The sequence below is a fragment of the Molossus molossus genome, unplaced genomic scaffold (assembly GCF_014108415.1).
Source record: "Molossus molossus isolate mMolMol1 unplaced genomic scaffold, mMolMol1.p scaffold_m16_p_23, whole genome shotgun sequence".
Classification (NCBI taxonomy): Eukaryota; Metazoa; Chordata; class Mammalia; order Chiroptera; family Molossidae; genus Molossus; species Molossus molossus.
The window spans coordinates 1,370,056-1,394,650 of NW_023425359.1; the positions used below are offsets into that span (position 1 = coordinate 1,370,056).

Here is a 24,595-nt window from a genome sequence, read left to right on the forward strand (position 1 = left end):
CCCACAACCTGGACATATGCCCTGACTGGGAATTGAACCGACGACCTCTTGATGCATGGGTTGATGCTCAACCATTGAGCCACACCAGCCAGGCTCTACCTATATCTTAAAACAAATGTTCCAAAGGTACTATTTTCAATTAGAATAACTGAAAAGTGTCCATGTTCACATACACTATCCATAAAAAATTCTGAAACTCAATAGAAGGGTTCACCACATTTTTATTTCCAGTTCTCAGTAGAAAAAAAAAGCTTCAAATTGCTACTTCTGTTTCTTAGTTCGTCCACTTTTCTTCTGTCCTTTCTTTTTCTTCTTGACAAGAACAGCTTTTTCTCCAATAAATAAACTTTTAGGATGTCCTACATTTTTTGAAGCAACGTTAAGTCCCTTCTTAGGTTTACTAACATTCTTCAAACTGGGTTTTGAATTTTGTTTTATGTTTTCTTTATTCATAGAACGCATGACTCTGAGTTTTCTTCCCATCAGTTCAGAATTATTTAATTTCAGAGCAAGATGAACAGCATCTGTATTCTGCAATAAAAATCAATATATTCATTATAACCAGAAACTCATCTGCAAAGAAACTAATAAAATTGCAACTTGAAAGGATTATAACAGCTTGTACATGGAAAACCCTCCCCTTTCTGTATCCAGGAGGTCCAGTCCCAGTGTGCCAGCTGCTGTGGTCTCCTTTTCTAAAAAATTTTATGTTGTTGGAAGTATCACAGATGTCCCTCCTTTTTTTCCTCTCTCCACACTGTCCTCCCCACTCCCCCTGCCCCCGCCTTCACCGCACTGCTGTCAGTGCCCACTGGCTAGCACACATGCATGTAAGTTCTTCGGCTGATCTCTTCCCGACCCCCACTTCCCTTCCCTCTGAGATTTGTCAGTCTGTTCCCTACTTCCATGTCTCTGAATCTTTTTTGTTCATCAGCTTATTTTGTCCATGATGTTCCATAAATAAGTGAGATCATGTGATACTTGTCTTTCTCTGACTGGCTTATTTTGCTCAGCATTATACTCTCCAGGTCCCTCCATGTCGTCTCAAAGGATGAAAGATCTTTCTTTCTTACAGCTGCATAGTACTCCATTGTGTACATGTACCACAGCTGTTTAATCCACACATCTACTGATGGACACTTGGGCTGTTTCCAGGTCTTAGTGATTATAGTGCTGCTATGAACATGGGGGTGCATACACTCTTTCTGACGGGTGTTTCAGGCCTCTTAGGATATATTCCTAGAAGTGGAATCAATGGGTCAAATGACAGTTCCATTTTTAATTTTTTGAGGAAACACTAAATTGTTTTCCATAGTGGCTGCACCAGTCTTCATTCCCACCAGCAGTGGATGTGGTCTTTTAATTATGCTCCTCACATGCTTCCACAGGAAGTACTCAAACTGCCAGGAACGTGCCTTGAATGGGAATCAAACCTGCGACCCTTTGGTCCACAGACCAACACTCTAACCACTGAGCCGAACCAATCAGAGTTTTCTTGCTTTTTGGTTTTTTTTAATCCTCACCCGAGGACATTTTTCCATTTTTTGTTCAGATAGAGTAGGAGGGAGGGAAGGAGAGAGAGAGAGTGAGAGAGAGAGAAACATTGACGTGAAAGGGACACATTGAGTGGCTGCCACCTGCACAACCCAACCAGGGCCGGGGACAAACTACAACGGAGGTACACACCCTTAGCGCGCACCAAACCCGGGTCTCTGTGGACCACAGGCTGATGCTCTAACCGCTGAGCCAAACCGGCCAGGGCAACCAGGGTTTTCTTAAAGCTAGCTGGTAATACAGGTCAGGAGTCTTAATGGTCATAAATCTTGTCCACCCGCTGTGGCTCAGTGGATTGAGCGTTGTCCCATGGACTGAGAGGTCCCAGTTCAATTCCTGGTCAGAGCACATGCCCAAGTTGTGGGCCAAATCCCCAGTGGGGGGCATGCAGGAGGTGTTCAATTGATGTTCTCTCTCACTGATGTTTCTATCTCTCTCTCCCTCTTCCTTCCTCTCTCTCTAAAAATCAATAAAGAAAAAAAAAATTATCTTCCATTGCTCAATACAACAGATAACAACGTAAAGCTGGTTGCAAAATTTTATGTGCACAGATATAAGTTCAACTAAAAAAAGGCACAAGAAATAATTGAAAGGAAATGTATCAGTGATGTGGAGGAAGAACTAAAGTGCCATCAGACAGTGTGTATGTTCTAATTTTAAGTATGTTCTAATGTTAGGCATGAAATACTGATAGTATGTAGTGAACTAAACAGAACTAGTTTTGTACAAGACTAAAATTTTCTACCTGAGTGACAGGTCCATTCTATTCTCCATTTTACAGAACGTAGAGATTCAGAGTTCACACCTTTAATATCCAATATTTAAAATATTAATAACATTGACACGGAGAACTGGGGAACTGGAACATCTTCTGTCTAGGTGCAATTCTATTATGACAGTTTCTGAATTCAGGAATTTGAGAGTGACAGTGATAGTTATGTCTGAATGATGAAACACAGCGACAAGCCCTCCCGGCTTATTTCAAAGAACAATGACAACACATTAGTCTCCCATACCTCAAAGAGCACATAGCCAAACCCTCTGCCGACACCTGTCAGTTGGTCTCTCACAATCCTTACTGCCACGATGTTTCCACAGTCCAAAAAGTGGTCTTCAACCGCAGAGTCTTCAACTTCTAAAAACAAATTCAACCAAAGTGGAAGCAAAGCCTCTGGTTCGCCTTAGGAAGCTGGAGGCTTCATAACACAGCAAGTTACACAGTCCATGGAAACCAGTTGTGCTACATTCCACACTTCTTAAAGTTACTCTTAAGGCAAAACAGTTACTACTCAGTGGTTAGTTTAACAATAAACAGGTGCTTTGTTTATGCATACTTACTGTACGGGAGGTTCCCCACAAACACTGATCGTTTGTCCCTCTGAAACACAAAGAGAAATCCCTAACTGGAACAGAGAATGGAGTCATCCTAAGACCCAGCCTTTCCCTCCCCCACGCATGTGAAAGGGGCCCATGGCCTGTGTCCACCTCACACCTGTCCCTTGTTTGAGTCTGTCTCTTATATCTTCTCCACTGGAATGGGAGTGAGCCTGCAGGAGGGCGTGGGCTTTCGTTCACAGCGAACAGTGACTGGCACCTGGCAGTGCTGGAGAAAGGCGGCTACGTCGGGGGAAGGGCCAGATGGCAAATACTTCGAGCTCTGTGGGCCCTGTGGTCTCTGCTGTAACTACTCGCTTCTGCCACTATGCCACGGTAATACCTAACCTAACGGTGTGGCTGGATACTAATACAATTTTTTTTGTTAATCCTCACTCAAGGATATTTTTCTATTGATTTTTAGAATGAGTGGAAGGGACAGAAGGGAGAAAAACACTGATGTGAGACATATCAATTGGTTGCCTCCCGAATGTACCCTGAGACTGGGGCCAGGGATCAAACCTGCAACCCAAGTACGTGCCCTTGATTGAAAATCAAACCCATAACCCTTTGGTCCAGCCACTGAGCCACAATCACAGCCAGGGATGTCAACAGCCTTTGTCATTTCTCAACTAGGCCACTCTACCACCACCAGTAGTGTATTCTATGCTTCTGTGGTGAGCTTATAAACCATCCTTCAAGAGACCTCTTTAAAATGCAAACCTGGTCACCTCACTCCCCATTTAAACTTGTGGAACACCTTCCAGAGAGGACCCACACTCATCATGGAGACCAGAGCCTCTACCTATCTACCCAACAACACTTTTTTGTGTTGTTAATCCTCACCCGAGGATATTCTTACATTTATCTTCAGACAGAGTGGGAGGGAGAGAGAGAAACATCGATGTGAGAGACACACATCGATTAGCTGCCACCCACACAACCCCAACCAGGACTGGGGATGAACTGCAACCAAGGTACATGCCCTTGGTGGGAATTGAACCCGGGACTCCCTGGTCCTCAGGCCGACGCTCTAACTGCTGAGCCAAACCAACCAGGGCCCAATAGCAACTCTTAACACTGCCCCTCCTCACACTCCACCCACTAACAACTGTAGCAAGCTCTCGCCAACCCCTGAGCAAATGAACTTTTGCTCCCCACCATTTCTACTGTTTTTCCTGCCTGAATATCCTCATCCTCTTAATTTTTTTTGCTCTAGGTAACACTGACTTATCTTGCAAGACTGAAAGATAAGTTCTTTCTACCTGTTCCTCTTGCTGATACCTCCCTAAGTCCAATGTGCCATTCCTGACCATTTATGGCAGTATTCATCATAAAATAGTAATGTCACAATCAGCCCATCTGTTCATCTTCAACTATACTGGGAACTCCTAGAAAATTGAAACGATCTTAGCACAGTTTGCCTGACACAGAATAAAGACTCAAAAACTATTCAATGAGAAATTTAACTTCTTAGACCGCAGTCCATAGACTGTTTGCCCAGAAGTCCCTAATGTACCTTCCAGACTAACTCCCCAAGATTATTTCCACCTAATGGTGAGAATGGGAGGCCAAGTTCCAGAAGCTACTGTGACTTAATTCCTGTGTCATCTAGGGACCAACGCTGCAGCCAGATGGCAAAGCTGTTCCCTTCTGTTTCCCTCATACTGCCGATTTCCACTCCTCTCCAAGAAAAATCTCAGAAGAAATGTTTCTCTCTACAGACTAAGTTCTTTAAACACACATGTACTACTTACAGATGAGGTCTCTGAGGCAAGATCAACCCTAACACGGAATCCATCGGCAATCTGGGCCCCGTTCCTGCATCACACACGCAAAGGGAAACGGCCGTTACTGTAACGTGCTCTAAGGTGAAACCAGAGAATTAAAAATACTCAGAGATAAAATTACCTATTCAATGCTTTAGTTGCAGCTCTCTCATCCTTAAATACAACATAAGCATTAATATTTTTCTGATCAGGATGAATTTTACGTCTACAAAAGAAAAAAAACAGTAAAATTTGTTAATCTCAAAGTCACCAAAATAAATACTGCTTGTTTTCTATTCTCAATCAACACATACGATAGAATTCCTAGGGGAAGTTTTCTCTTTCAATAAATATTTAGTAATAACTCAAAAATAACACAGCACTTACACAGACTACAGCCAAAACATGTAACCCATACCTTTTTTTTTTTTAATCCTCACTCAAGGATATTTTCCCATTTATCTCCAGATGGGGGGGAGGAAGGGAGGGAGGGAGGGAGGGAGGGAGGGAGGGAGGGAGGGAGGGAGGGAAAGAAACATCAAGGTGAGAGAGACACATCAACTGGTGGCTTCCCACTCATCAACCAGGGCCGAGGACCAAACTGCAACTGAGGTACATGCCTTTGACTGGAATAGAATCTGCAACTCTTTGGTCTAAGGGTTGACAATTTTAACTGCTGAGCCAAACCAGCCAGGGCACCCATGCCTTCTTTTTCTTATTTTTATCCTCACCTGAGGACATTTTTGCATTTATCTTCAGATAGAGCCCGGGGGGGAGGGGGGGGGGCGCGCGGGGGCGGGGAGTGAAACATCAATGTGAGAGAGACACATCGACTGGCTGCCACCCACACAACCCCAAGGGGCCTGGGACAAAGTGCAACCGAGGTACATGCCCTTAGTGGGAACTGAACCCAGGTCTCTCTGGTCCGCGGGCCAGCGCTCTGACTGCTGAGCCAAACCGGCCAGGGCGCCCATGCCTCCTTCCTAGTCTTCACCGTGAGGGAGCAGGGGCCACCCAGGCAATGCTGCAGCCTAGAGTTTATAACCTTAGCAGCAGCTCTGTATCCAACACACACACACAGATGGGAAAGACAACTTCATTTTTCCTTTTTACTATAAAATAAAACCTGCACAAACACGCACAGTTTAGTGAATTATTAACAGGTCACCACCCTTCAGCTGCCACCCATCCTGGAAGCCTCTTTCTGTGGCGCTTCCTGGTTGCACCCACCCTCTCCCCAAAGGTAATCCCACATCCCTGCTTTTACAGGCAGCACTTTCCTGTGTGTCCAGGTGGTGTTGCCCCCAAGTGTCTATTCCTAGAAATTACACTTCGGTCTTGCCCATTTCCCCTTGAAATGTCTTTTGAATCTTATTTAGTTTACAGGATTCCCTCTTTATCTCTCTTCACATTCCTGTTCGGAACTTCCCAAAGCCGGGATGTTACCAATTAGGCTCATAGTGCACTTCAACACATGTGCCTGGCCTCTGCATTTCTTGCAAATTAGCAGCTAGGTTGAGAGCTTTAAAAAAAAATACATATTTACTGATCTTAGAGAGAGAAAAAGGGAGAGGGAGAAAAATACCAATATCAGAAACATTGATCAGCTGCCTCTGCACAGCCCCCACTGGAGATTGAGCTCGTACTCAGCATGTACCATGAGACCAGGAATTGAACTGGTGACTCTTTGGTGTATAAAGAGACACTCAACCAACCGAACTGCACTGGCCAGGGCTGGATCCAGAGTTTTGATCAGGCTCAGGTGTGACTCACTCCTTTGTCAGGGCTGTGGGCAGCGCACTATTCTAGCAAAAGGAGGAGTGTTATCACTAGTTTTAACTCTGTTTTAATGACTGCAGCCATTGCTGCTCAATGCCTAAAATAATTTATATACTAGGTTTGCAAAATGGTGATTAAGTTAGAGGTGGCCAACTGGCAAAAAGACCACAGATCTTTCCCTAAAGACATCACCCTATGTTTTGAAGTAACAAAAAATGCTAATAAATGAGCATCATCAAGAAAGATACTAGAAAATAATGTCAAGGCACAGCTCATGCATTCTATAATAATGTACTGTACTAACAGTTTATACTGATAAAACTAGCTACGATTTATTGAATGCCTAATATATGCCAGGTACTGTGTCAGACAGTTTACTTATCTAACCTCGCACCTATGAGGTAACAGTTAACTTCCGGATTTCATGGACAAGCTGAGGCTCAGAGAATTATGTAACCACAATGATAAGACAGTGAGTGACCAGTCTCTACTTGAACCAAGTCTGACTGACTACAGAACCCCTACTCTTTCTATGCAACATACCAATGCTGCCAACGTCCAAATGCAACATTTGCAAGATGTTTAGGTCATAAAAGTAAGCTCCTCATGAAGAGGTTAGTGCTCTTATGAAAAAGACCACACAGCCCTGGCCAATGTGGCCCACTGTTTAGAATGTCAACCTGTGCATCCAAGGGTTGTGGGTCCAATTCCCAGTCATACCTGGATTGCAGGTTGCATTCCCAGCCCCAGTTGGGGCGTGTGTGGGAGGCAACCAATCAATGTGTCTCTCTCACATCAATGTTTCTCTCCCCCCCTCCCACTTTCCTCCCTCCCTTCTATTCTCGCTAATAAAAGAGACCCCACAGTCCTGGTTGGTCTGGCTCATTTGGTTGGAGCATCATCCCGTACACCAAAAGGCTGCAGGTTCAACAGTCAGGACACATAACCAGGTTCTGTGTTTGATCCCTGGCCAGGCACATACAGGAGGCAACTGATCAATGTTTCTCTCTCATATGGATGTTTCTCTCTCTCCCTCTTCCTTCCTGTCTTTAGAATCTACAAAAAACATAGCCTCCGGGTAAGGATTTAAAAAAACAACAACAGAGACCTCACAGTTTCTAGATCCTTCCGCAATGTGTTCACACAGTGAGAAGGGCTGGCCCTCGCAATACCAATCTGCTGTAGCCTGATCTCAGACTTCCCAGCCTCCAAAACTGTAAAAATAAATTTCTGTTGTTCTTAAGCCATCCAGTCTGTGATATTTTGTTATAGCAGCCTCAATAAACTAAGACAAACCACAAGACAACACAAACAGAAAGTGACGTTTAAAAAATCTAATAATTGGCCCTGGCCAGTTTGGTTCAGCATTTAGAGCATCGGCCCATGGACCAAACGCTGGTCAGGGGCACGTGCCTCGGTTGCAGTTTGTCCCTGGCCCTGGTTGGGTTGTGTGGGAGGCAGTCAATCAATGTGTCTCTTTCACGTTGATGTTTATCTCTCTCTATCCCTTCCACTCTGAAAATAAATGGAAAAATATCCTTGGGTGAGGATTAAAAAATAAATAAATAAATCTAGCCCTGGCCAGTTTGGCTCAGCAGTTAGAGCGTCGGCCCACAGACCAGAGAGATCCAGGTTCAGTTCCTGGTAAGGGCACGTACCTCAGTTGCAGTTTGTCCCTGGCCCGGTTGGGGTCATGCGGGAGGCAACCAGTCGATGTGTCTTTCTCACATTGATGTTTCTCTCTCTCTCTCTCTCTCCCCCACCCTGTGTCTGAAGATTAATGCAAAATAAATAAATAAATAAATATATATAGCCCAGCTGGCGTGGCTCAGTGGTTGAGCGCTGACCCATGCACCAAAAGGTTGCTGGTTCAATTCCCGGTCAGGGCACATGCCCAGGTTGTGGGCCATATCCCTAGTGGGGGCATGCAGGGGTAGCCAATAGATGTTCTCTCTCATCAATGTTTCTATCTCTCCTCTTCTCTCTAAAATTAATAAAGGAAATAAATAAATAAATAAATAAATCTAGTAACTGTAGTGCACTCCTCTGTGACTGTGAGCAATGCTCTCCTTGGAGCCGGAACTACAAAGAGCGAGCCTGTGGCTCTGCCCCATCGTCCTGGGCAAGAGCAGTACTGTGTGAAACCTGATGGAGGATTCTGAACTAATGACATCCAGATGTTAGTGACACCTAGAGCTTCACTTCCAACCAGATGGGAGAAAGCCAGGAAGAGCATTAGTCCTGCCCTAAACAAGAAGAAACCGATAAGCGACCACATCGTAAGTTTTGTGGACGCCAGCAGAAAGCTGAAGTCAAGGGGAAGCCAGCGGCCTGGAGACAGGAGGAAGCTCGCAGGCTGGGCACTAGGCAAGCACGTGCAAGCAGGAAAGGTGTCAGTTATGCTCTTGACTGAAATCTAAATCTAACCGCTTGTGGGCTGGGCCTGCAATGGGATCACTGGAGGTTGCTGACAGAAGATGGGTGCTCACTCATCTGCTCCACCAGGGTTCCCGAGAAAGTGAGGGCAGGAGGGAGCCCAAGAACATCCACGAGGGGTTATGAGCCTGGAGAAGAGCCAACGGTGGTGTGGGGTAGGCACAAAGCAGGATTCTTTTCCCTATGGAGGAGGAGGCCAAGTTTTTGGGACAGGAGCAGCACACTCTCCACCTCCCACACCCTAACACAGGGAAGACCCCTGTGGCCAGAGGAAGGGAGGCCTCCTGCCATCTGGGAAGACCCACTAAAAGCACAGAGCAGTTTGGCAGCCAAGGGAAGAAGAGCCAATCAGGCACAGCTATGAGACACAGAGACAAGGGCCTGTATCCTGAGGCTGGCCCACTGCCCACCAGTCCAGCAAACAGCAGCACCCTCTAAACTGGATCTGCAATCACACTGAAAACTTTTGTTCTTTGAAAAAACAACCTTGCTTGGCCAGGTGACTCAGTCGGTTAGAGCACTGTCACATACACCACACATACAAAAAAGGTTACAGGTTTGATGCCTCGTCAGGGCACATACCTAGGTTGTGGGTTCGATCTCTAGTCAGGGCGTGATCGAAAGGCAACTGATCTCTCTCTCTCTAAAATCAGTGCAACAGCCCTGGCCGGTTTGGCTCAACGGTTAGAGCGTCAGCCTGCGGTCCAGAGAGACCCGGGTTCGGTTCCCGCTAAGGGCACGTACCTCGGTTGCAGTTTGTCCGCGGCCCTGGTTGGGTCGTGCGGGTGGCAACCACTCGATGTGTCCCTTTCACATCGATGTTTCTCTCTCTCCCTCCACTCTATCTGAACAAAAAATGGAAAAAAATGTCCTCAGGTGAGGATAAAATAAATAAATAAAATAAAATCAGTACAGCATATCCTCAGGTGAGGATTAAAAAATAATAACAACAAAAAACCAAACACCCTTAAAAGGGCTAGCCACAGACTGGGGCAAACACACATCGGAAAAAGGCTTTGCATCCAGAACACATAAAGAACTCTTTACAACTCAGTAAGACAAAAAGCCACTAGAAAACAGGCAACATTTTTGAACAAATACTTCACCAAAAAATAGCCAAATAAGTACATGAAAAGATGCTTAATATCTTTAGTCATTAGCAAAATACAAATCAAAGCCACAAATATTGAGAACGGCTAAAATGAAATGAATGACAGCACCAAGGGCTGCTGAGGACACGAAGCAGGTGGAGTTCTCACACTGTTGGTGGGACTGTAAAATGGTGCAACCTCTTTGGAAAATAATTTCAGACACACCTGCCATCAGACCTAGCAATCCCTCATCTCCAGGTACTTTTTCAAGAGAAATGACCTGGACACGAATGTTTTTAGTACCTTTACTCAGGACAGCCCAAAACAGGAAATAACCTGAATGTCCAAATGCCCATCAACTGGTACAAGCCACTGAACATCCAGCAATATGGATGCACCTCAAAACCATCACGCTGAGCAAAAGGACTCAGACAAGAGTACATCTAGTATGATGTACTTACATAAAATTCTAGAAAGTGCAAACTACCATACAGAGATAGGAAGCAGCGCAGTGGTCACCAGGGATGGAGTGGGAAGTGATGAAACGTGGGGTGATCAGTATTCAGGATCTTGACTGTGGTGATTTCATGAGTGCATACAAATGTTAAAATCATAAAACTGTACACTTCAAGCATGTGCAGCTTACTGAAGGTAGACTATAACTTAAGAGAAAAGGTTTAAACTTAGACCATAAACAGAGCAAAAAAAAACAAATGAAAACAGAGGAAAGTATTTGTAGCTCAAATCACAAAAGATAAATTTCCTTAGCATCCCACAGATTTATAAGAGAAACACCCTGGCTGGTGTGGCTCAGCTGACTGGTCCCTTGCACCAAGAGGTCACAGATGCCGGGGTTGCAGGCTTGATCCCCAGTAGGAGGCATGCAGGAAGCAGCCAACTGACGTTTCTTTCTCCTCTCTCCTCCTTTCCTCTCTAAAATCCATTTTAAAAAAACACCCATATTTAAAGAAAAATAATAAGAGAAACAATTCAGCAGGTCCCAGCAATTTAGGCAGTGGCTGGAGGCAGTAGCCAGGTAGCCCAGCTTCTCAAAGGTTCCCAGCACACACCTGCCCAGTCTGTTGCCCTCGTGATGCCCAGGAGGAAGCTCAGCTCTGCCAAGGGGACGGTGAAGGAGCCCAAGAGGAGATCTGCCAAAAGTGGAAACAAAGCCAAAAAAAGGCAGCAGAAAAGGATCAAAGGCAGTGGGAAAGGATAGATTTGCAGACAAAAAAGTGAAGGGAAAAGGGAAGCAAAGGGTAAACAAGCAAAAGCGGCCAATGAGGAAACTAAAGATCTACCTATGGAAATCAGAGCAACTACACATTCAGAGCCCAGCCTCTGATGAAGCAGGAAGAAGCAAAGTCTGATGAATATCATATACCACATCTTGTCAGTGGTCCCTGTCTCCCTTCTTATACAATTCAGAGGAATATATTTATCAATTATTTCGTAAATGTAAGTTTCTTAATAATTCTAGAAACATTTTTAAGGAGGAATTCTACCTCATCCCATTTTTTACGTTTAATGCTTTTGATAAGAGGTGAAATCATTAGCTGGTTGGTTATATTTTGGTACAACCAGAAAACAGTGAGATATCAAATATGGGAGGCTTTGATTGTCTTGGGTGTCAGCTTAGCTAACATTCCAAAGATGGGGGTAGTGTTATATCCTATAATACAAAGCATACTAAATGGCAATTTTGAGTCAGTAGTACATTTAATATGTCTTAACATTTTGAATTACTTCTATTTCCATGTTTTTGGTAGAAATGTTTCCTAAAGAAAACCACTCCCTATCAGAATTTTCTGCATTCTATAACATCTTTGGGGTGGTAGTGCAGTTTTCTTAGTAACTTTGTCAATGTGCTGTGATGAAAATTTGATTTGGTATATATGATACTAAATTGTGAATTAGTGGTACAACAGTGTATTAACATTCAAAGATATTGGTACTTGATATTCTTCTTTTTGTTGTTTTTTTTAATCCTTACCCGAGGACATTTTTCCATTTATCTTTAGACAAATTAGGAGGGATGGAGGGAGGGGGAGAGAAAGAGAAACATTGACTGGCTGCCTCCTGCGCAACCAAGGTATGTGTCCTTGGCCAGAACTGAACCTGGGTCTCACTGGTCTGCAGGCTGATGCTCTAACCACTGAGTAACCTGGCCAGGGCGATATTCTTCTTTTTTTAAAGCTCTTTTTATTGATTTTTTGAGAGAGAAAAATAGAAACATTGCTGTAAGAGTGTAACATTGATCGGCTGCTTCCTGCATGCCCCCCACTGGGGATCAAGTCCGAAACCCAGGCATGTGTCCTGACCAGGAATTGAACCGGGACCTCTCAAATCATGGGAAGTTGCTCAATCCACTGAGCCACACTGGCCGGGCGGTACTTGATATTCTATTAAAAAGAATTTGTCTCCAAATTTTAAGCTGGAAGGTCACTGGAATAACTATTTAGGAAAAAATTACACCTATATGACATTTTAGGTTTTGGAACATACGCTAAGAATTGTGTACAAATAGAAATGTTTGTGTACTTATCCTTAAAACAATCAATGAAATTTGAATTATGAAAGAAAAAGAGAAACAATTCAACGACAACAAAAAAGGGTAAATGAAACAATTCAGATAAAAGAAAGCACCAATGACTTGAATATATTGAAGATGCTCACTCGTAAGAGAAATGCCACTGAAAGATACCATTCTCATCTATCAGGCTGCCTATGATTGAAAAGCTCAAAAAACGTTGTTGTTAAAGGTATGGGACTATAAACAGGTTACCATCTCTGTGGGACATCACTCAAAGCTACAAAGGCAACTACTTTTTCGATGAAGCAATTTCACCACTAGAATTCTGTTCATCCTACAGATAAATTTGCACATGTATAAAATTACTAAGTTCAAGGCCAGTCACTCCAGCATTACTGGTATTGGCCACAATGCTGGAAAGAACCTAAATGCCCACCTCTGAAGGGTCTGTTAAAACAAACCACGGCACACCTTACAGAATATTAAGAAGCTCTGAAAAAGAAAGGGGAGGTAATGTTTCCACAGCTAGAAACAGATCTCCAAGTTACAGTAGTCTGCAAGAAAAGGAAAAATGCAGACTAGCATACATAGTGAATATCATTAGGGCAAAGTTACATGTAAAGGGAAGAACATAGCCTGGCTGGTGTGACTCAGTGGTTGAGCATCGACCCGTGCACCAAGAGGTGGCAGGTTCAATTCCTGGTCAGGGCACATGCCCAGGCTGTGGGCCTGATCCCCAGTGGGGAGTGTGCAGGAGGCAGCCAATCGATGTTCTCTCTCATTTATGTTTCCATCTCTCTCTCCCTCTCCCTTCCTTTCTCTCTAAAATCAATAAAGAAAAAATTTTTTAATAAACACATAAAGGGAAGAACATAAACGTGTCGAGTTGTAAATGCATGAAGAAGTTAACAGGAAGTAAAAACAGCAGCTGCCTGGGGTAGGGACTCTCCTCACTAGGAAAAAGGAACGGGAAAGAAACTTTTCACTACGGTACACTTTTATACTTTTTAAACCATTTGCTTCATTATTTCTTCAAATAATTAAATTTTTAAACAAATTTTTTATTTCGGGGGTGACTGACGGCAGTCACTCATAGTGAGCAAACTTTGTATTTCTGGCACCCAAACCCCTCAGCACTGCTGTCAGAGCCTCTGTTACACACTCCTGTCACGAGTTTTTGTTTCTGCCCAAATTTAGAGCCCTGGGCTTCAGCCTCTCAGAAATACAAGTGTGCACGGCCGAGGCAGGGTTCATCTTCCCGTTTAGAGCCCTGGGCTTCAGCCTCTCAGAAATACAAGTGTGCACGGCTGAGGCAGGGCTCCATCTTACCGTTTTGCACTTCTACAGCATCTGAACAATGCCCCACACACAGAAGGGCTCACATTTGGTTAACTCAGTGAACAGTACTGGAACCAATAACACACAGCTGTCAAGTGTTCCCCATATACCTGGCACTATGATGATTATAGGAGAATGGTCAAGACCTAGTCTGTCAAATCTATGTTAGAAATGAACATATGAACGAACTCGCTGAGATGTCCAAAGAGACTGTTGCAATTCAAAAATGTTGGTTTAATAAGATTCCCAGAAATGTTTATATTTTTATTTTTAAATGATTTTATTGATTTCCAGAAATGTTTTTGAAGCATAGTATATTTATCTAATATATCTATAAGTAGACCTAATATATATAATATATACACCTCTGCTTGTAAAATCCATCATTTTATGTATCAGTAAGAAAGAAAACATAACCAAAATTGGGAAACTAATAGAAAACCCTGCATAAAATTGAAGGTAATTTAAAGATAAGGTTGTGCCCTGGCCAGTTTGACTTAGCAGTTAGAGCGTCGGCCAGCTGACCAAAGAATCATGGGTTTGATTCCAGTCAAGGGCACGTACCTCAGCTGCGGTTCAGTCCCCTGCCCTGGTCAGGGTCATGCAGGAGGCAACCAATTAATGTGTCTCTCTCACATCTATGTTTCTCTCTCTCTCTCGCTCTTTCTTTCTCTCCCTCCCTCCCTCCCTCCCACGCTGTCTAAAAATAAATGGAAAAATATCCTTGGGTGAGGATTTAAAATAAATAAATAAATAAATAAAATAAAGGTTATATGCCTTAAACTTACATAATGTTATATGTCAACTTTATTTCAGTTAAAAAAATAAATAAAGGGAGAGCAAGGAGACTTGCATGTCTTATCCTTGGGACTAGGTGGAAAGTGGGGAGGGAAAGGTCCTTGAGAACTTGAACTACCAGCCACACTACCAGTGTGGTCTCCAGTACCCGCAGGTGACCACTGGAAGCAAAGAGGAATTCTCTCTGGAAAAACCCAACCAGACAATAGCAACATGGGGCACCTCTGATTTTATGATGCACCTTGCCTTCCAAAATGTTAAGATATGGGAAAATGTGTGCCTTAAAATTGATAAAATATGGTCTTTACAATTTATACTAGAATATTCGGGTGCAAAACTTTCTTAAGCTCTTCAAACACTACTCCCGATTAAACATCCTTGAAGTTTCTCATGGCACTTTTTCTACTGGGTTATTTACAATACTTTCTGTGACTACAGTAATTTACATTAAGGCTTAAAGACAAACATTTGACAAATTTATGTGCTATTACATACATAAGGGAACAGTAAAACATGATGTTTTATCCAAGTACAAAAATCTATGAAACTAAGAAATGATCTCAATTTTAACCAAAATGGAAGATTTAACACTATTCCTTTCTCTAATTATAAACTTACTTTATTGCAGCCAACTTTTTGGACATAGTTCCCTCTGCTGGAATCTTTTAGAAGGAAAAAAAAAAGGATAAAAGAAAATTCATTATTTGAATTATTTGAAATATTACTTCAAATAATTATATCTTAATTAATTAAATTCTAAATATCTAACTTATATAATGTGATTAAAAACATTTTAAGAAGCCCTGGCTGCCCTGACCAGTTTGGCTCAGCAGTTAGAGCGACGGCCCTCAGAGTTCTGGGTTTGGTTCCCGCTAAGGGCACGTACCTCGGTTGCAATTCATCCCCGGCCCCGATTGGGGTTGTCTGGGTGGCAACCAATCGATGTGTCTCTCTCAGACTAATGTTTCTCTCTCTCTTCCTCCCTCTCTCCCTCCCACTCTATCTGAGTATAAATGCAAAAATATCCTCGGATGAGGATGAAAAAAAAAAAGCCCTGGCTGGTGTGGCTCGGGTGGTTGGGCACCATCCTGTGCACGATAGGGGTGTGCAGGAGGCAGCCGATCGATGTTCCACTCTCACAATGATGTTTCTCTTTCTCTCTCCCTCTCCCTTCCTCTCTCTCTAAAAATCAATAAACAATTCTTTAAAAATAAATTCTAGTAAAATACTGAAATAGAAACAACTGTGTTGTCATGTTGTAATGTTCATGGGGAAGGCAAGTCAGGCAGGAGTCATAGAAAAAAGTCCTTTAAGAAAATTAAGCTGATAGTGGCATGTTGAATAAATTTGAGGTAGATAGCACATAGGAACCATAATAGGCCTCTGCAGCTATTCTGACCCGAGGTAATGATAAATGCCCTGGTTGGGGTTGCTCCATGGTTACAGCATCAGCCCGAGCATTAAAGGGTTGTGGGTTCAATTTCCAGTCAACAGCATGTACCTGGGTTGCACGTTCAAGTCCCAGCCCAGTCAGGGAGCATGCAAGAGGCAACCAATCGATGTGTCTCCTTCACATTGATGTCTGTCTCTCTGTCTCTTTTTCTCTTTCTTTCCCCACCTCCCTCCTTTCCACGTTCTCTAAAAATCAATGAAAAAAGATCCTCAGGCCTGGCTCGGTGGATTGGGTGTCATCCCATGGACTGAGAGGTCCTGGTCAGATTCCCGGTCAGGGCACATGCTGGGGTTCAGGCTTGGTACCCAGTGTGGGGCGTGCCAGTGCAGCTGATTGATGCATCTCTCTCACATCAGCGTTTCTATCTCTCTTTCTCATCCTCTCTAAGTAAAAAAAAAAAAAAAAAAAAGTGTGTGTGTGTAAATAAAAGATCCTCAGGTGAGGATTATCAAAAATAATAATAATAAATAAATTTTAAAAATCAATGAAAAAATATCTTTGAGTAAGGATTAACAAATAAACGATCAATTATTTTTAAAAAGAGGTAATGAGAACTCAGAAAATAAATGAACAACCCATCTTGGGAGGAAGAAACACAGCTGAAAAACAGGCAGGGGTGACAAACACTAAGCTGAGTGGGACAAAGAAGAGTCAAGAGCAACGACAAGGCTTGCAGCCTGATGGCACTGAATCATACAGAAAGAAAATCAGCAGGCAGCACAGGCTGGGGTGGGGGCTAGATGGGAGGAGAGCATGGGCATGCTGAAATTGGGATCCTGACAAGACACCTAAGTGAATGTGTCAGGCAAGGACCTGATATGGCAAAATGGGACTCAGAGGATCAACAAAACACATGTGATAAAAGTGAGAAACAAACACCACGATAAAAATTATGGAAACTGTGCCAAAACCTTGGGAAACATCTACTTTTAGAGAAGTGGGCAGTCTGAGGACACCTGGCAATGTCTGGTGATATTTTTGTTGTTACAACTTGGGTGGGCAGGGTGCTACCAGTATCAAACAGGTAGAGGCCAAGAATGCTGCTAAATATCCTATAATGCACAAGACAGCCTCCAACAGCAAACAATTATCCAGCACGATGTCAACAGTATCAAGGCTGAGAAGCCTCATTTTGGAGAATCACATGAGAAAGAGCATTTAGAGACAAGGAATAAACATTTACATGTTCGTCCGGCTGGTGTGGCTCAGTAGATGGAGCATTGTCCCAAGGACTGAGAGGTCCCTGTTCGATTCCTGGTCAGGGCACATGCCCGGACTCGAATTCGATCCCCAATAGCCCAATAGGGGGCGTGCGTGAGGCAGCCAATCCATGTACCTCTCTCACATCGATGTTTCTTTTTTTCTTTATTGATTTTATTTTTTATCCTCACCTGAGGACTTTTTTTTTTTTCATTTATCTCCAGACAGAGCGGGAGGGAGAGAGGGGGGAAGAGAAAAACATCGATGTGAGAGAGACACATCGAGTGGCTGCCACCCACATGACCCCAACCGGGGTGAGGGACAAACTGCAACCTTAGGGAACCAAACCTGGGACTCTGTTTCATGGGTGGATGCTCTAACCACTAAGCCAAACCGGCCAGGGCTTTTTTCTTTATTGATTTTAGAGAGAGAGGAAGAGAGCAGGAGAGAGAGAGAAAGAAACACTGATGAGAGAGAACATCGACTGGCCGCCTCCTGCATGCCCCCACTGGGGATCTGGCCCACAACGTGGGCATGTGCCCTGACCAGGAATAAAACTGGTGACCTCTTGGTGCATGGGTCAACACTCAACCATTGAACCACACCAGTCAGGCCTCACATCAATGTTTTTATCTCTCCCTCTCTCTCTAAAAAACATATTTATAAAGAATAAAAATAAAAGACATTTACCACGTTTTAATCCACATTAATTGCATTTAAAAGATATGAATAATGCTTATCTCATGTTCCAAGAAACACAGCTATAACTGGTCTGCAGAGTACTCACTTGGTGAAGTCAGATACCATTTACTTGTATAGTTTTAACATTAAATCGATTTAAAAAAATACGTCTTTCCATGTTCAGAGCATAGATACTGTGTGCAACAGATAGTAAAAGCGCCTCTTTTCTTGGACTAGATTTGAACCTCTTGATTTAAAAGGTTAAAGTCAAGTGTTCATCTACCTCACTAATACCAACATGGTAATAAGTCTGATTTAAATACAGTATGTCTTAAGATTATGCGATTTTAAGGGGGAAGAAAACATACCACAGAACGAAATCGTACAGATTCTATTGGTCCATATTCTTTAAAAAATGACTTCAGCTTCTAAAGGAAAAAAAATGTATACTTTAAATAACTCACTTCCAGATCAAGTGCTACAGAAAGGAATTAAGCAAAACTTTCTGATCATCTTTTACTGACAGGTTTTATTTTAAGAACATTTCAGAAATAGTAGGTTGGAAAACAAATTTTACTAAAACTTAGGATAAAAGAAAAACACATAAGTTCATGTTAGTATCCATAGGTACATAACATTTTTGTATTTCAATCTTGATTATCTTTACCATATGTAAACTAAGGGTATAAATTCCACAGATTCTCTCATCTTTTCACATCGGCTCAAACCAGAAATGAATTTTAATGCTTATGTCACTGTGAGAAATCCCCAACCGTCTGGAATTAGGACAATAGAATTAAAGAAAAGTCTGGTGTGAAGGTTATACATTATTCTTATAACTCACTCAGGATGTGAAGAATGTATATTTTACAGCTAGAACTACAATCAATTCTAATTCGTAAATAATGTACTGAATGTGCAAAGCACCGTACACATTCCCTTCCCCCAAGCCTCTTGTAATCTAACAGAAAGATCAATAACCAAAACTATGCTATAAATGTGTTCTGTTCTACAAAATAATCACAAATAAAATGCTAGGAGACAATAGTGTAAGGGGGAATGGGAAAAAATAGGAAGTCAGTTACCTTGCACTGTTTTAAAGTGGAATTTAATTGTCCTTCAAAAGATGAGCAGAATTTTGGCCCAAGAGACTGCTAACAGCGTGACTATCACGTGAACTCACAGAAAGGAAAGTGCGTGTCTTGGTTTAGTGAGCCACATAAGGGAGAAAACTTAGGATGTATTCATTACACAATAAATATTGATTGAGCTTCTACTATGAGCTGGGCACTGTTTCAAGTGCAAGGGAAAGAGGAGCGAAGGAACGAGATGAACATCTCTGCACACAGTAGCATGTGACAGGAGGTAAAAGCTGGGTTACTGCAATTGTTCAAATAAGATTTGCAAAGCCTGAATTAGGGCAGTGATTGGGAACAGAAAGGAGGGGTGGATGCTAGAAGCAATCTACAGAATAATTTCTACAGTAACTTATAATGACGTTATGTATCAATGCCTCATTGTGTGCTTACTCAATAAAGGAACAGTGAACAAAGTTATGAATTATTTCCTTCTTTGAATCCTTACAATATACAGCTTACACACTCACCTTTTTATTACATGTGATAGGCAAATTCCCCACAAACACAGTTCTGTCATTCTTTAACCTCTCTTCTTCTTGGTTGATCTGAATTTTCTTCCTTTGACTGACAGCCATGTGATCTACATCATCAAGTATTTTTTTATCTGCTACTTTAACACCAGATTGAGAAATTTTCCTTTTCTGCCCTTGTTTCTGGTGAATTTCTTCTTCTAAATCAGCACTTGCTAGAGCATTTTCTCTTTTTTTAAGGAAAAGAAGAAGAAATGAAATGAGTCATGAAAATCAGGTCTTGACAAAGCACAATGATTACAAGTATTTCCCACCTACTTCTGCCTTTCCTAAATAGACACATACCATTCACAAATATGTCTCAACTTTAAAAGTAACATTATCAAAAAGTGACTAATATTTCTAGAGAACTTAAGCTCCATTTTTGAAGATGTTAAAATTGCCAGGTAACAGCAGAACAACAAAAGTTCATTTAAACCAGCGGTCCTCAGAGACCCGGGTTCGGTTCCCGCTAAGGGCGCGCGTACCTCGGTTGTAGTTTGTCTCCGGCCCTGGTCGGTCGTGCGGGTGGCAGCCACTCGATGTGTTCCTTTCACATCGATGTTTCTCTCTCTCCCTCCCACTCTACCTGAACAAAAAAATGGGAAAATGTCCTCGGGTGAGGATAAAAAAAATAAAAAATAAAAATAAATAAATAAACAAAAGTGGATTCATTTAAAGCTCTTGGAGATTTAGTTGACACTTCCCCAATGCCTAGCTCCATTCTCTGCTCTGGAACTCTAGGGGTACTGCAGCACCCCGTGGGGTCTATAAAGTTCAATATGCCTGCAAAATACTTCCTTAGTAAAAGTAATCTGGCCAATATGAAAAATCAAATTTCCTATTTATATTAGTCCTGTATATTTAAAGGACAGCTTGCTGAAAGTAAATTCCAAAATGGCAAATACAATATAAAGTCTTGGGGCACATGGATAAAGTAAGGTCTGACTATCAGTTCAACAAGAAAACTGATTTGGGATCTTAAGGAGTGAGGGGAGAAAAGTAGGAGTCATTCAGTCATTCAATATTTCCTGGGTTCCTTCAAAAATAGAGACAATTAAAGGTCTTTCAGAAGTCCACCAGCTGGTGTGGCTTGGTGGTTGAGCGTCGACCCACGCACCAACAGGTTGCAGGTTCAATTCCTGGTCAGGGCACCTGCCCAGGTTGTGGGCAAAATCCCCAGTGGGGGGCATACAGAAGGTGGCCAATCGATGTTCTCTCTCATTTTTGTTTCTATCTCTCTCTCCTCTCCCTTCCTTGCTCCCTAACATCAATAAAGAAAGAAAATAAATAAATAAATAGCCCAGCCAGTGTAGCTCACTGGTTGAGCACCGACCCATGCACCAAGAGGTCGCCGGCTGGATTCCCAGTCAGGTCACATGCCCAGGTTGTGGGCCCAATCCCCAGTGCGGGGTATGCAGGAGGCAGTCAATCGATGTTCTCTCTCATCAATGTTTCTATCTCTCTCTCCTTTCCCTTCCTCTTTCCCTAAAATCAATGAAGAAGAAAAAAAGAATTATAACTAAATAAATAAAAAGCAAAGTTCATAATAAAATGGTAACATTTACAATACATGGTGTAGAGAGAGACATGAGAGAAACAAGAAAGGTCTCAAAGGAAAGGTAACGTCTCCCACATATTGAGACCTCAATAAATGTTGATCATTACTATTCTTCCACTAAAGCACACATAAGCTCCACTAAGGAGAGGTCCAAGCCCACTCACTGTGGTTTATAAAAGTACCCAGCAGGAGTGAAAGGAAATGAAAGAGTGCAATTAAGGTCTAGAGGACTGAGCCTGTTATGCAAAAGTGTTTAGATTTTATCTCACAGAGGATTGGGAGCCACTGAAAACTTTGAGAATGCCTAAAAAAGATCAATTCAGCAGCAGAGCAGAAGATAATTAGGCAGGGGACAAGGCTGGACAAAGGAGACCAGTAAGGAGACAGTTATAACTGCATGCAGCTGAGAAGGCAATAGGTCGGCCAGAGCAAGGGTGGGGGTGGACAGGGAAAGACAGATTTAAAAGATAATTAAGAGACAGCATCATCAGGACTTGGCAACTGATTAGAGTTAGAGGGGAAAATCTAATGATGACTCCCAAGTCACTGGCTCAAGCCACTGGAAGACTGGTTCCCACTCATGCAGAAAAACAAGTTAATGAGGATAATAAGCCACATCACAAGCATTCTGAATATGAGGTGTACATGAAATATACAGGTACAGATGCCAGTGGGCAAACAGATAAATAGATCTGCAGATCAGGAGCAAGATTAGAATGGTGGCTCACGGGCACAAACAACACGGTCCAGAATGAAGGGTGAAAAAAGGTCATGAGATGACGGCGAACAGAATCCTGAGGAAAATCATCATTTAAGAAGTAAGAAGTAAAGGTACCAACACTATCACTGAGAAGGAACAGACAAAAGAAGAATCCGAAGAGATTCTGCTGAAGAAACCAACAGCTTCAAGAAGAAAAGCAGCCATTTGAAATGTAACAGAAAAGACTTGCACGACGAAGTTTGTACTACCTATTAAATATGACAAGGTCAGGGTGGCTTCAGGAACACTGTTGCAGAAATATGGTCAGATCACATAACAACCAGACTGAAAGTGCATGGAAGAGAAAACATGAAGAGAAAGCAAGCACACACAGACTTCTAATAGTTTGACTATGAAGGGAAGGGTAGAGGGAATGGTGCCAAACAGAGACCCATGAATGTGGACAGGATGTTGTTCGGTTGGATTTCTTTTTTTCAGATGATGCTCTTAAGTACATTTATATGGTGGACCGATCAAAGATATGGGGAAGAGAAGAAAAGGAATATGTATGATGACATGCTCCCTAAGGAAGCAGAAGAGGACATATATAGTACACACAGCACAGGTGACTGAATTAACCTTTGACAAAGAGGAAGACCCCATTCTCTGAGAGAAGGGGAAGAAATTAAGGATATGCATAGATATATTAAGTAGGAGAATAAAATGTAGTTCACAACCCTTAGCAATTAGTAGCTCTCTGAATAGGCAACACGACCACTTGCTGAAAGAAAAGCAAAATAAGAGGCTTGACAGACCTAAGAAAAAAGTTAACTGGGAACATGCGCTGGTATTATTTGGATCTGGATTCAAATAAACTGTAAAAAAGATTTTAAGCTAATGGGGGATATGTGCTCTCTCAATGAGTAAGTTTAAGAAAACCAACTCATCGTTTATATAGATGTTGAAATATTTATAGATGAAACAAGTCTTAGGTTTGCTTCCAAATAAGGAGGGGGAAATTAATGGGTAAAGATGAAATGAGACTGGCACAGAATTAACAAATGCTGTTGTTAGGAACATACAGGATCCTTATCTTTCCAAGTGTTGACTGTGTATGAGGTTTTCCATAATACAAGTTTTTAAAATAATTACAATTATGAAATGAGAAAAAAATCAGGATGAATACTGCAGGTGTAATAATCTGTTTCTTTGCCATCTAAATTCTTTAACTAAGAGAGAGTCTTACCAACCTGCTTGCCAACTTTTTGTCTGCATCAGAAAGTTTCTTCACTTTTACTTTTTTTGCAGGTTCTTGCAAAAGTGGTCTTTGATTTTGGGATGTACTTTCTTCCTCCTCATCCCGTTTCCTTTTTTTGGTGGTTTCCTTTGAAAAGTTTGAAGTTATGTGTGAGACCTCATCCTTCTGAGTAATTAGGGGTCTTTCTAAGTTGGCATCTTTCTCTCCCACGGGCAGGCCCAGTAAAGAAAGGTACTTGAAATTCATCCCATCTGCCCCACTTTAGAAACCATGCCCTGCACGGCAGATTCTTGTTTCAAAGCCGCTCTGAAGGACTTACCTTGGGCACGGGCAGGTACACCGGCTGACGCTGTAGCTCCCCGGAGCAGAAGAGGGCCGCCAGCCGCCCGGGGCGGCGCCCGCCGTGGGCCAAGCTGTCGGCCACCTGTCCCACCAGGTAGTCTCCCTGCACAGGCCCACCGCCGCCGAGGTCTGGGCTCTGCCTGCGGACAGACGCCAGAGGCTCAGCGACACCGCGCCTCCGCTCTCCCGCCCCCCGCCCGAGCCCGGGCCGTGCCGCCGCCACTCACCCCTCCGCCGCACTCTTCTTGTTCCTCCCTGTACTCTTCCCTCTTGGGGCCATTCTCAGCCCGAGGCCTCCGAGAGCCAAACCTGGGGGGCACGCACGTCCGGGTCCTGGCGACTTCCGCCCGGAACCACGCCCCTTCCGTTCCAGAATCCCTGCGGCGGTCTGCGGCGGTCTGCGGCGGAGGCACCAGCGGCGGGAAACGCCCAGAGGCGGGGCCAGCCTCGGGGTCCGTGATCTTCCTGGTTGGTGGAAACTAGTCTTGGAAGTGAAAGGTCTCGCGAGAGCAGCTGAGGTCCGCAGTATGAATGAGAATGAGCCGGGCCGGGTCAGTGGGGGTCAGTTCCAGTACACAGACTGTAGAAACCCCGAAATTGTTGGAGGAAAGAGGTTGCAAGGATGCGGGTAATACAGTGTTAACAACAGGCGAATGGGTATGAAGGGTACATGGACTTCTTCAAACTTTTCTGAAATTGGACATAATTTCAAAATAAAGTTAAAAATAGTTGGAGACAAAAGCCCTAACCTGCGCTGCCCTGCTTGGGCAGAAAAGTAAATGCCTGGCACTCAAAACTGCTTTTTTTTCGTTTTCTTTATTGACTTGGGAGGGAGAGGGAGACAGGGATGGAAACATCAATGAGAGAGAACATGGATTGGCCAACTCCTGCATGCCCCTCACTGGGGATCCAGACCACAACCTGGGCATGTGCCCTGGCCAGGAATCAAACCCGATACTTCTTGGTGCATGGGCTGATGCTCAACCACTGAACCACACCGGCTGGGCTCAAAACTGCTTTTTTATCTGCTTAGCTTCCTAGACTCCTCTCCCTCCAAGCCCTTACATTCCAGCCCCTTTT

At 43.0% G+C, this 24,595-nt stretch overlaps 1 protein-coding gene across 1 annotated transcript; it reads right to left on the minus strand.

Annotated features, from left to right (window-relative positions):
- Positions 1 to 246: 246 nt before the first annotated feature.
- Positions 247 to 23,850, minus strand: RBM34 (RNA binding motif protein 34). The gene is made up of 11 exons (XM_036277722.1): positions 23,743 to 23,850; positions 23,493 to 23,655; positions 23,166 to 23,299; positions 19,613 to 19,844; positions 18,375 to 18,434; positions 15,291 to 15,334; positions 4,840 to 4,923; positions 4,686 to 4,749; positions 2,893 to 2,932; positions 2,571 to 2,689; positions 247 to 531 (listed from the first exon to the last, which is right to left on the minus strand). The coding sequence occupies exons 1-11, from the start codon at positions 23,793 to 23,795 to the stop codon at positions 262 to 264; spliced, it is 1,263 nt and encodes a 420-aa protein (XP_036133615.1). The 5' UTR covers positions 23,796 to 23,850; the 3' UTR covers positions 247 to 261.
- Positions 23,851 to 24,595: the final 745 nt, after the last annotated feature.